Here is a 13,256-nt window from a genome sequence, read left to right as displayed (position 1 = left end):
AAGATGTCTGTTGCTACAGTTGACCATGGGATGTAGCTTGAGTGGCTCTTTGTGTTGGGGTGGTTTTATGCTGTTACAGACAGGGCATGAAAGTGTTCTCCTCTCAATATCCTTTTTCATAGTGGGCCAAAACACAATGTCTCTGGCTCGGCGTTTCATTGACTCTGTCCCGGGGTGGCCTCTATGTAGGATTGTGATGTAGTCCCTTTGTAGTGATTTGGGGATTACTGCCTTTGGACCTTTCATAACGACACCATCTTTGATCGTGAGCTTGTCCCTGAATATAAAGTACTGATGAACATCTTCTGGCAGTTTGAACTCCTTTGTAGGCCATCCATGGTTGATAGTGTTGCATATTTTCTGAAGGGTTGGGTCCCTTTCTGTGTGTTCCTTGAGCTCATCTAAACGTGGAGAAGAGATGTGTCTCGCTGCCATGACCTCAAAATCTGTCTTTTTGTTGCTGTGCTACTCGGTGGACTGTCTAGGGGCTGGTGACAACGTGTCAGCAAGGTACATTTGTTTCCCTCTTTTGCAGATCAGTTCAAAGTCATACTTTTGTAGTCTTTGCATCATACGTTGCAGTCTGGCTGGAGCTGTGTGTATAGGCTTGGATAAGATAGTGACTAGTGGTTGATGATCTGTTTTGATTTGGACTCGCTAGTCGTTGAATTTGGAGCATGCGAACACCACAGCAAGAAGCTCCTTCTCTATCCGCGCATATCGCATTTCCGTTTGTTGCACTTGTGACACTGCTTGCCAAATGCTGGGCATTTGTCCCGTTTGGCCTCGTGGCTGCCTCCACAGTTGCCACAGTTAACTATGGGCTGAGTTACATGTTGTGTGTATTTTTTCTGCTTGACACCACGTGACTGTTTTTCCTTTGTTTTGTGTTGCAAGCTGTCAACATTTGTTGAGTTTTGCCTCGGTGTAGCCAGTGTCTTTGTGTGTTGCTCTGTCATTTCATGTATCTGACATATTTCAACTGCTTTGGCTAAAGTCAGTTCACTATCACGCAATACAAGTTTTCACGTGCTATCATTTACTATGCCACATACAAGTCTGTCTTATTAATTCGTCATGCAAAACTCCAAATCTGCAGCTTTTTGCTTTGTTTTTTAAGTCATTGATATAAGTTTCAATGGTCTCACCTGATCTCTGATTTCTCGTATTGAACTTATGCCTTTCTACTGTGACATTTATTTGAGGATTGCATAACTCACGGAATTTCCTTTTTAGGCACTCCTGATCCTCTCTTGATTCAGCGGGGACAATTATGTGACGATCGTCTCCCACACCCTCAGTCACGGCTGGCACATACACAAACGCCGCTCCCGCTCAATGGCTTCTGAGCTGGCCAGGTTCAATAAGATGAAAGTTTGAGTACGAGCCGGTTTATCTGAGCACGCAGCTTCAACAAATATGTCGTAATCCTGTTCAAAAAGTCCCCAGTTCTGAGCAATATTTTTGTCAAACACCAATGGATCTGGTTTACGGAATCCCTCTGCCATGATTGTCTCTTTGAGTTTCAGTAATTATTTTTCTTCTCAGCTTCTGTACGATAGCTTCCATGCTAGCCAGCATTAGCCATTAGCCTTCAATTTGAGGAACGTCCTACGCTGATCGGAGTGTGTTACCTTTCAAACTTTTGTTTTCCTTGACACGTCGTTCGATGAGACTACTTCCACGTCTTCTGACACCATGTAGAATGTCGAGTGGTCAGACACTGGAGAACGTTCAACAAGTTTATTGATTGGAACAACAGAACTCTCTGTATGTAACCGGCAGACCAACTGCTGACGTACTTCCTATCACAGTAGTAGGCGGTTACCTTAGTTCGGTGGCTGTTACATGTCAAACGTGTTGGAACAAATACAATGTTCTACAGGTCCAACCCGTTAGCCAAGGGCTAGCCACTCTAGTCATCTGTGATTGTTACTATATGATAACTGCTCCTACATCTGATAGTTACATCATCAATGAATGGCAACAAGATATCTTAAATTGTTGTCTTCTTTTCACAGCAAACGCTTCCAGGAGGCTCTGAGTTACAAGGTATGCCTTCTTAATGTGTTTCACTTCCTTTATTGCATTTCTGAATTATTTGCACATTGTTTCAGTTTCAAGAGCAGAATATTGAATTAAACGTAATCTTTTTAGGGTTATTACTTCCAGTTCATTTTATCTAATTGTCACGTTGATAGCAAGTTTTCCTCTTCATGATTTGCAGTCTATTTTAAACCATTTTCCCCATTAGAGTCTCAGTTGAGGTCTTACTTTGCTGAAATGAAAAATGTCTCTACTTCACTTAATTGCAATATGTTGGGATGTTGCAGAAGCATAATGGACTCTCAAAGACCTATGCAAATGCTTGGTATTCACATGCTTGAACTGTAATGGAATGACACTTTGATGGTCAGTGGTTTCAGCAAGTGAGAGGCAAAAGTACATCTTCTTACCCACTCATCGACACAGAGCAAACAGCATATTTTATATTTTAGTTCATTTAAACTGAGCACTGGTCATATTTACATCATTTTTCATGTTTTGCTGTTGATATTGAATGGTGAAAGCAATGTGTTGACATTCCATAATGAAATAATAGATATGCATAATTGTAAGGTGTTTAGCAGTGGTGACACCCTGGATAATTATAATGCAAAACCAACAGAAATGTTATTTTAAATATTTAAATGTACCAACAGTCCAAAAACACCTTACATTGATATTTTTAGCATGCCATATATAAGTAAGTATGCAACTTTCTATACGCGTAATCCCATCTTTATTTTCAATTAGTTTCTTTTCTCTTTGGAAGCCCACATGCTTCTGAGATCACTGTTCTCTGGCCTGTATGCTGGAAAAAAGGATTTGACAAGGAGTTGAACAATGGTCGCTCACAAACCTCCAGTCTCACAAACCTCCGCTCTCCTAATTCCCTATCGTTTAACACAGACATGGCTCAGCACTGCACTGGAAAGGACAATCCCACAATGATGTATGGGACCTGTCAGTGGCCCATGGGGTAATCAGTTCAAAGGTTGCTGCAGCGCCTGGGCATGGCAACCTCTAGCTAGCTGTTTATATGTCACAGCATGCCACAGCTTGTAGATGGATGAAAAGGAACTTGGATGTATTGTTCTGTTTTATTGCAACTATGTATCTAAAAGTTGCTCAAAGATGAGCTCCCAAATGTTTATCCGCATGGCAGGAGAAACCCATGTTACCTTTAAACAAGCATTTTCCACATTCTCCTATCACTCCCTGTGGTTTTATTTTACACCAACACAGTTTGTGTTTGTTTTACAGGTAACCCTGTATCCTCTTTGTTTCTATCCTCAAACCCCCAGCTGCTACTTAAAAATTAATATTGCAGGGCATCCAGGTAGCATAGTGGTCTGTTCCGTTGCCTACCAACAGGGGAACACTGGTTCAAATCCCTGTGTTACCTCCGGCTTGGTTGGACGTCCCTACAGACACAATTGGCTGTGACTGTGGGTGGGAAGCCGGATGTGGGTATGTGTCCTGGTCGCTGCACTAGCACCTCCTCTGGTCGGTCGGGCGCCTGTCCGGGGAGGGGACTGGGGGGTTAGTGTGATCCTCCCTCGCGTTACGACCCTCTGGCAAAACTCCTCACTGTCAGGTGAAAAGAAACGGCTGGCAACTCCACATGTATCAAAGGAAACATGTGGTAGTCTGCAGCCCTCCCTGGATCGGCAGAGGGGGTGGAGCAGCGATCAGGATGGCTCTGAAGAGTGGGGTAATTGGCCAGATACAACTGGGGAGAAAAAGGGGGGAAAAAATCAACACAAAAAAACCCAATATTGCAATCAATTGCATTACAGTGAATCACCATCATATTCCTAGAGCTAGTTAAACAGGCTGACTGTACAGCGACAGTGTATAGCTGAAATAAAGAGCTAATCAAATGAGACATTGGTGCTCATCGCTATCACTGACTACCCATTCTGTGGCCTTATTTCTGCTGTTGACCCCTTGGAGTGAAGAATGGATGCAATCCGAGTGGGAGCAGGTTAGCAATAAATAGCTGCTATCCTGGGCTGCCTGTTACATGAACCATAGCAAGAAAAAAAAGAAGCACAGAGAGTAGATATCAGTTCTTTTATAAATAATGGATTTCTGTTCAATTTGCCAGCTTCCCTTCAGAGTTTTAGGGGAGGTTTTATGCAAAGAATCATTTACATATATGATTTGACAACTAGTTCTAAATAAAGGTTGAACGTATGCATTTTTAATGATAAAATTGCTTTTTTGTAGTTTTCTTCAGGTATAAATATAATTACATAATTATGTTCTTGATTGTTCTTATATAGTATTTGTTGCCTTATTTCTGCCATGCCATTTATAATTGGAAGAGGCTATTTATGTTATCTTTTAAAATGAATGTGTTTTATTTGTTTTTATGACTCATGTGCAACGTTGCACCTTTACACACGTGTAAATGTACAATGTTAGAAATACCATCTTTGTCAAATTTAAGAATTTACCAAGATGTTTGCTGGAATGGTAGCATGGCTATCTGTCAGGGTATATTCCTCTATAACGTCAAACTTACACAGAGTTGTAAGTTGGAGGTTATAGAGGAATTTGTCCTACAAACTGTGCTGTAGTCCTTACCAGCGATAATGACAACTGCAGCTTAGAGCTGACACTGTGTTCTCTTCCTTGGTTCAGGAGCACATGGTTCTCTGCCGCTTTGCAGACCAGACGGCTATCCAGCTCCCTCCTGAAAGACGTCTCATAGGTACTTGCGCTCTAGTCTCATGACCTTAACCCTTCACCTTGTTTATCACCAATCTCTCAGAAAGCTCATGTATATCATCTTTCTTTATGTTTATGTATAATTATATATAATATATTATTTATTATAACATATTTATTTATTTATTTTCATAGTAGTCTCGTTATTTGACTCTTAACAGAAATATGTGGACTTGTACAGTGTGCCAGGGTTACAGCAGTTGTCACATTCAGAAAAGTTTTTTTTCCTGACCGAATCATCAAGGCCTCCGCTGTACATTTACAACACAACGTTGAAGATATGAAGTATAAGGATTTTCTCCTCACACTGATAGCACTCTTATCAAACTCTCTCTCTGTATCTGAGGAGGCTCCCCAATGCCTCATTGCTCTGAAGCCTACTTACATGCACTTGACACCACCTGTCACAGCTTCTCCTGCTTTACATCAGTCTTCAGGTCCCGACCCCTCCTACTTACAGTTCCCTCAGAAGCTATTCAGTCCCCTTGCATTTTGTTCCTGTTATACCACCAAATTACAAGGCATGGTAATTTTTTTTCCATCTCTCTCTGCAACACATTTATGAAGCAAAAATATTATTACTCAAGAGCAGTTGGGTATTTTTTAATTTTTAATTTTTTTCAAAAATTAGACATTTACTGACAATTTACCCAATTACCAAAGCACCATTCTGCCTCGCCACAACCACCCAAGCTTTTCTGTCCCTCCAGCTGAAAAATAAACCTCATAGTATGATGCTGCCATCACTAATGGTTGGGATGGTGTTACTTGGGTGTTTTCACCAAATACAGCATTTTGCTTCCAAGCCAAAGACAACGCACAGCTTCTGAAGTATTCTTAAGTATATATTTTTAGTCTGTTTTAAATTAAGTTTTATAAAAAGTAACAAATCATCTTAATGTCAAATTGCTGATAATATGAACACTTTAGGGGCGTCCCGGGTGGCGTAGTGGTCTATTCCGTTGCCTACCAACATGGGGATCCTGGTTCGAATCCCCGTGTCTCCTCTGTCTTGGTCAGGCGTCAATACAGACACAATTGGCCGTGTCTGCGGATGGGAAGCCGGATGTGGGTATGTGTCCTGGTCAATGCACTAGCGCCTCCTCTGGTCGGCTGGGGTGCCTGTTTGGGGGAGGGGGAACTGGGTCGAATAGACCACTGCACTTCCGCGTTCGAACATTAGAGCGGGGGGAGTTAGAGGGGGATAGAAGCCGGCAAGTTTGAACATGGTTTAAATGGCTAACTATGTCGCTACGTTGGCTGCTGCGGACAAGAACCGATATTTGCGAAAAATTCGCAGTATCGGTGGCCAGTGTCCTTTCAATCGAACAGGGGAATGGGTTAATAACCCCACTCATGCGTTACACCCTGAAATGATAAAAGGCAAACATTAAATCGCACATCATGACCCAGAGCAGCCATGGGGAAAAGACATAGGAACTAGGCTACATTTTCACAAATGTCTGCATTTTATTCAATTATTACTTTTTACTGGATTACACACGACTGCATACAATTATGCATGATATACTACTCAATAAGGATGACAATAATAATGTGATAACAATGTTTGCATTTTAACTGGGTAAGGGAGAGCGGGGTAGTTACCCCTTGTTTCTAGGAAAGATAAACAAAATTGAGCATGTGACCAAATATTCAGGGGGGAGGGACCATTTTATGATTTTTAATGGATAAAAATACATATGGGTTTGAAGAATGTGATCCCATTCAGACAGGTTTAGCTAACTGTGGAATTCCATATAGCCGCCGGCTCAACCTGCGCCAGACCAAACTGTTCCAGGGAGGGAGAGAGAGGGGAAGGGGAGGAGGTGAGGGAGGGGCCAGAGCGGGTCTTAGAAAATATGAGTGGAGGAGGGAAGGCAAGGGGAGGGGAAGAGGGAGATGAATCAACCTACCCCGCAACTGAGTTTCACATCTAGCTGCTACAGTGTAGCTAAAGGGAGTCTGGCGAGGGAGACTACAGTGTAGCTAACATTATGCGAGTTGTAGCCTAGCTAACTCGGCTACATCTCGTTCAATGTAGCTAGCCTATTACACTGACTAAATTCGTTTTCCCATCTGGGCCCACTAATGTATTGGCATTCTAACTTGACATTTTGGTGATCATAAAATGTAGAATAGACGTAACCTATTATTAGCTAGTTAAACTAGCTAACACTACCAGTGATGAAGTGCAGACCGCAGACGTAAACATGTTTGCTAACAGGATCCCAAAGTTGCCCATCCTTGTCTTTCCTTCAGATCGCCTGGAGCCATTTCAATCGTTTTTCTCCCTCCTTCTGCCTTTTAGGCAATACAAAAAAACGAATATTTGGGTTGTTTTTCTTGTTAACAGTACAGTCCACCACACAGCAACGTTTGGGCATCGTAGCTACGGCTAGGCTGCGTATCTAATACAGTGCGGCTTGGCGGCTTGGGTTTTCTATCCCACTCTCCTGGCGTCCTGTTGTCAAGGTACCCGGAAGTGTTCCGGTGGTCTATAGCATGATTCTCCCACGTGCTACGTCCCCCTAGTGAAACTCCTCACTGTCAGGTGAAAAGAAGCGGCTGGCGACTCCACATGTATCGGAGGAGGCATGTGATAGTCTGCAGCCCTCCCCGGATCAGCAGAGGGGGTGGGGCAGCGACCGGGACAGCTCGGAAGAGTGGGGTAATTGGTCGGACACAATTAGGGAGAAAGGGGGGGTGACCATTTAATGTTTACTCAGAGCTTTGACTTGAGCACTATTATCACTTGAATAGTTTGCTGAAATAATGTACATTTAGTATGGTTTTGTTGGATATTAAAATTTTGTTATTTTTCATCTGGGTTCCTCTCTAGGTAAACAGTGCATGGGCCTGGTGGACTTGGATCGTTCCTGGGCAGCAGAGGCTCATGGGTACTCAGTACAACTGATGACCATGGAGCCTGAAAGCTGTTCGCCAAAGAACAACATGCTGGTGGGTGTGGCCAGAGAGAACGCCACAGCAGAGGAGTAAACTGTCACTCATTGCTGGCAAACTTGGAGTGCTGCAGAATCAAGAAGACTGTAGATTGAAGATTGTTGATGGGATCAAAGTTGGCCAAGTAGCTGGGGTGTTTAATAAGGACTCCAGAGATAAGGTTCCTTTTAATCCACATCGGTGACTTACTTTTTGTCCATCTGTTTATAAGTAACATCTGTTTAGTTGTCTTTTTTTCCACCCCTTTTTCCTGATGTATGCTTGGGAAGGATAACAGATGTTTGGCCTTTTGATCAGTCATTTGGAGTGGTATTACAGCAACCTTCACCCTGTAGTGTCTTTTAGGGGGCACTGCCATAGATGTTAAACTAAGACAGGGGTAAATACTTAACGAAATCCCGTTCCCTTACTATGATCCCATGTCAAAGTCTTTACTTGTGCTCTCGTACTGGCCACATAGCTGTGGTTTAAGAATTAAAAGCTACAATCCTGGAGATTTACCTGTAGAGTCATGTCCTTTTTTGAAACTCTCCATTGTGACATACTTTAGGCAATTGCTAACCCAGGAATATCCAAGTCATGAAAGCTTTTGTACCTACTAATTTTAATGGCTGACGTTTTGTAGGACTTTACAGGGAAAAGTAATGTTTTGTGTACTGGATTCCACTTTGTCAACTAAGCAGTCATATGTGGGGAAACAAGACAGGAAGTAGCAAGTTGTGGCTAACAATCCTGCAGATATGACAAAGCTCGTAGACAACCTTTAACAGCAGATACTACAACAACAATAGCTAAAACTCAGGTTCATCCATGTTTTTTTATTCAGCGATGGGAAGGTGTTAACACAACAGCACTGGCAGCGGTTTCATTTCAATCAGATCCCTGAGATTTAGAGTAGTCAAACACCAGTGAAACCACTGGTATCACCATAGGTTTCAGCAAGAAGAACATCGATCTTCAGCATTGTAGCTTTATGCTTCTCACAAACTTTTTTTATCCCATTTCTTGCTTTGCTCAAATTGTGTGATATTTATTTTCTGCTCAAACAAATGCAGTAGTTGAAGGAGTTGCATACCCAAATTAATGCATAATGTGTCCACATACCACACGAGCACAGAGTACAATTCAGTCTCTGCAATAGAATTTAGCAGTCAACTCCCCATGTTGCCAGGTATTAACTGGTATTGAGAAAATCACATCTTGAAATTCATTTGCAGTCTGGGTTGAGATGGGGAATTACCATCATATGGCACTCTTCAGTGCGTGTGTGTGTGTGTGTGTGCACGCGGCTTTTGTGTATGTTTATATGACAGTGAGAGAGAAAGGAGTGGAATTTTGATTAGTGATGAAATCACAAGTTAACACAGCGTCTGTCATGGCTCCATGGGAAGGTTCTGCTTTTTTTCGTGAAGAGCAAAAATGAATGATGTATGCTTCATGTAACACGTTCAACAGCAATGAATATTTTATGAGTTCAAGACCACAGAAAAGGTCACTGTGCTTGATTAGATGCACTGTGGTAAGAACCCACTGGCCAAAAATAGTAAAATATGGTCTTTATCTGCTATCATCTATACCGTGGAGTCACTGGACACACCATTAGCCCTTATCCTATTAGCCTCTCAGATGATAATCTGATTATTTGGTCTCCTCTTCATCTGTTACTCTACATAATTTTGTAATGACAATATATTAGAGCTGCTTGAGAAAACTGGGAAGGTTGCAGCTTTCCCTCCTCCAGCGAAGGGATAAAGGAGGAGAAGAGGCCTTTTCCAATCTTCAGCTCATCCAAATTCTTCAAGCAGAGCCAATCTATCCTGGGGTGAATGTCCAGAGACAGAGCCACTTGCAATGACTGGGGTTATTTCAAAAGGAAATATTTGACTCGCTATCCATGCCTATGGCTCTGCCCATGTACACATGATATTCGAGCATGTAGGCAGAACCAAAGGAGAAAATTAGATGGTGCTGCTCAAAGTTAGCTTAAGAAGGTACGAAGTAGCAAGCATCTTTTCATTTGTAGAGGAAAGGAAGCTGAGTTGCTGAGCTTAGTTTTATGAACTAGGCAAGTGAAATGTGAGGATGTGTATATAAAAACATTTCTTGTGTAAATGTACCTTTGTTCATTTTGCAGTTGTTATTGCTGGTGTCAGCTTGGTGCTTCATATTTGGATCAGATCACAATTGCAGCTATGATGACACTGTTCCTCCCAATATGTTTTATGTTCACCGTAACACACACACACACACACACACACACACACACACACACACACACACACACACACACACACACATTAATTGAAATTAGGAGTCAAGACTTTCAGGTAGGTTCCTGTGTTGAGCAGGGGTGTGCTTTGGAACAACTTTTTTCTTTTTTCAAACTACAGTTGTTGGCAGCTGATGAGTACGCAACACATGAAACAGGCTTGTACTGCTATGAATTAAAGTTTTTTCCTACATCTATCTTCATATTCCGCTCCTCATTTGTTGAGCACTTATAACTAGTGGTTAGTGCTGTCGCCTCACAGCAAGAAGGTCCTGGGTTCAAACCCCAGGGCTGTCCAACCTTGGGGGTCATCCCAGGTCATCCTCTGTGTGGAGTTTGCATGTTCTCCACATGTCTGTGGTGGGTTTTCTCCGGGTGCTCCGGTTTCCCCCACCATCAAAAAGACATGCATGTTAAGGTTAATACTCCTGTCTGTGCCCCTGACTGAGGCATGGCAAGATGAACTGGAGTTGGTCCCCGGGCGCTGCACTGCGGCTGCCCACTGCTCCTAGCTACCCAGCTAGGATGGGTTAAATGCAGAGGAAGAATTTCCCCACGGAGATCAATAAGTAGTCAAATAAAAATTTAAATATCTATATCTATCTATCTATCTATCTATCTATCTATCTATCTATCTATCTATCTATCTATCTATCTATCTATCTATCTATCTATATATGGAAATCAGATCTCCGTAGTCTTTTCTGTCCTATGGCGACATGCTTGTTCTTGTGGCATATGTTTTTATATTCACAAATTTACGTTCAGCACACGGCATAGCCAAGGGATGGTCTGGTAGGTCATTTGACCTACCCCCGTGTGTTCAGTGAAACAAATCTAGGTATGAAATACGCTCATAGTCAATACAATATGAGTTTTTTAAGGCCAAAATATCCATTATTTGGCAATCCTTCCACTGAATTACAAGTTGTAATACTGAAAAGTATGTATGAAATGCCAGTTTGCGTAAGGTATGCTGTGCTTGGAATAAAATAAAAGTCCACCTTTTGGAAAAAAAATAAAAAAGACCCACTCTTTTCGCAGGCTGACTCCAACCCTGCAGTATCAGTGGAGGTAGCTCATTTTTAAGTACTAGAAATTAACACGGTACCCAGAAATCATTCATGTGGTGAAAATGGAATCAGTATGATTAATTGGTTCATTCAATCCAAATTGTTGCTGTTCTTTTGGTTCATTGGAAATGCAGGTCTCTGTGCTGCAGTAGAGACGTATAAACAAATCACTGACAGGACTGTAGTGCATGCTGCACACTACTGACAGCCAGCATCCAACGGCTCGTTAGAAATCCAAGCAAAACTTTCATCTCATGGTCCATTAGTAATGGTGATTGTGTTTGGTTATTATGTGGCGTCCAACCTCCTTTTTTTTTACGTTGACTCATTGCTGGAGAAACGTTTCATCGATGGACTTGGGACTCTTGAGGCAGACACGTGGCTTACAGTTTATCACAATCCAGAAAATGAGACAGGCTCTTATGATGCTGCCGCCACAGACACAGCCAGTCCATTTCAATAAGACTTGGAGTGTGAAGTGCACCTGCGTTTCAGCGCTGAAGGAAACTAAAGAAAATCAGATGTGATCCCAAGTCAGCGTGAAATAACTAACATCAGAGACCTTATCCATCCATCCATCCATCCATCCATCCATCCATTATCCAAGCCGCTTATCCCAATCAGGGTCGCGGGATGCTGGAGCCTATCCCAGCAGTCATTGGGCGGCAGGCGATGAGACACCCTGGACAGGCTGCCAGTCCATCACAGGAGACCGTATTCAGACCTTATCCAGTAAGGAAAAAATGCCCCGTTTATGATATTGACACAAACCCAGATAATCAGGCTGAAATTGTAAACCACGTTGACGATTTTCTCGTCATTTCCAACGTATAGTTGTTAAGGATAATCTCACTGGACTGAGGCTTTGAGTACTTTGGTCCATTCATTGTGCTTTCTCCCATTTATTGCACACTTGTCTCAAGTGCGCGAGCACCAAAACTGGTTTTCCCCGCGTGGGCAATGCACCTGCGTGCTTCGGCTGGTTATGGAGCTTCATAACGTTTCCGAAGAAGGCACGGCGTAACACTTCACAGTCCGTACTCACTTATGTACGGGTGCGCAATGTGGAGTGTTACGGTAGGCTTTTGTGTCCTCTCCATGCACAAGTCCCACAATGGGCTGCTGGAACCTCATTATAGATCCGTGCTCCGAGACGGGTGCTCTTCATTGGACAGCCCAGTCCTGAAGTTGTGCGGAGAGAACAGAGAGAGAGAGCTGTGCGGTCTCCGCTGCAGACCGGTAGAGTGCACTCCGTACCACTCACGCCTGCAGGTCACTTCTGTACGGGCGGCGGACTGCGTGGTCACACTCGCACCTGAGAAAACACCGCACATGGCCGTTTTCTAGGACGTCGGGCAAAGCTTTCGGAACTGGGACGTGAAACTGAAACGCGCGCGCGTGTGTGAGAGAGAGAGTGTGTGTCTGTCGTTGTTTGGGTGTGCGACTGTCCCACCGCGACACCTCTGGATTAGGGCGAGTGTGAGCGCTGTGGTGCGCACTCCAAATCATGGAAATATGGATAAAGTTCATGTTGTTGTACGGTTGCTTCTTTGGAGCAAGAGCAGACTTTGATGGCAGGTAAGCCCTCTATCTCTCTCTCTTTCTCTCTCCTCTTTACATACACCGATAACGCGCTGGCTATAAGATTAGTGTGGCTGTATGAAGCGACACGCATTATATCACCACGGTGTAAGCTGAGGCTTTTTGTTTTGTTTTGTGTGCAGACTGAAGCTCTCGGTTAAAATGTTGAGCACTTCCAAATGTGCAGTGTGATTGATGTGAAAATCAAACGTGCTTGCAGCTGAATATCCTCCAGCCAAGTGAACTGTTTGAAGTAACTGCGTGCATAGCCGTAGCCGTGGCTGCGCCGTGTGTTACAGCCTACTTTTACCTCTGGAGTCCTCCAACATACTCCCATCCACTATTAACACCCTTCGATTCGGTCGGTACACGTAGTCACAAACTAGCCCAGCAGCTCCACCAAAACCCCGTGGCTTTTATTTAACAATGCTGGTCGCTCGCGCACGGTAGTAGTTTTGCGCCGACAGGATCTGTTGCACGAGGAGCTGTAAATCAAAACAAGGGCTCGTCAGACATCTCGTGCGTTTTATTTGGCTTTATCTTACTCATATATATGTGCGTGTGCGTGTGCGTGTGTGTGTGCTTCCATT

At 43.1% G+C, this 13,256-nt stretch overlaps 1 protein-coding gene across 1 annotated transcript in view; it reads left to right on the top strand.

Annotated features, from left to right (window-relative positions):
• Nucleotides 1-8,230, top strand: part of gstcd (glutathione S-transferase, C-terminal domain containing) — a 103,546-nt gene extending 95,316 nt beyond the window's left edge. The window contains exons 9-11 of the mRNA XM_056280620.1: nucleotides 2,022-2,052; nucleotides 4,693-4,762; nucleotides 7,622-8,230. Of these exons, the coding sequence (XP_056136595.1) occupies nucleotides 2,022-2,052; nucleotides 4,693-4,762; nucleotides 7,622-7,779 (259 nt within the window). The 3' untranslated portion in view covers nucleotides 7,780-8,230. The remainder of the gene's footprint in view (nucleotides 1-2,021; nucleotides 2,053-4,692; nucleotides 4,763-7,621) is intronic.
• The last annotated feature ends 5,026 nt before the right edge of the window (nucleotides 8,231-13,256 follow it).

Source organism: Lampris incognitus, chromosome 5 (genome assembly GCF_029633865.1).
Source record: "Lampris incognitus isolate fLamInc1 chromosome 5, fLamInc1.hap2, whole genome shotgun sequence".
NCBI lineage: Eukaryota > Metazoa > Chordata > Actinopteri > Lampriformes > Lampridae > Lampris > Lampris incognitus.
The sequence above is the reverse complement of the archived record's forward strand: the minus strand, read 5'-3'. Positions and strand labels throughout refer to the sequence as shown.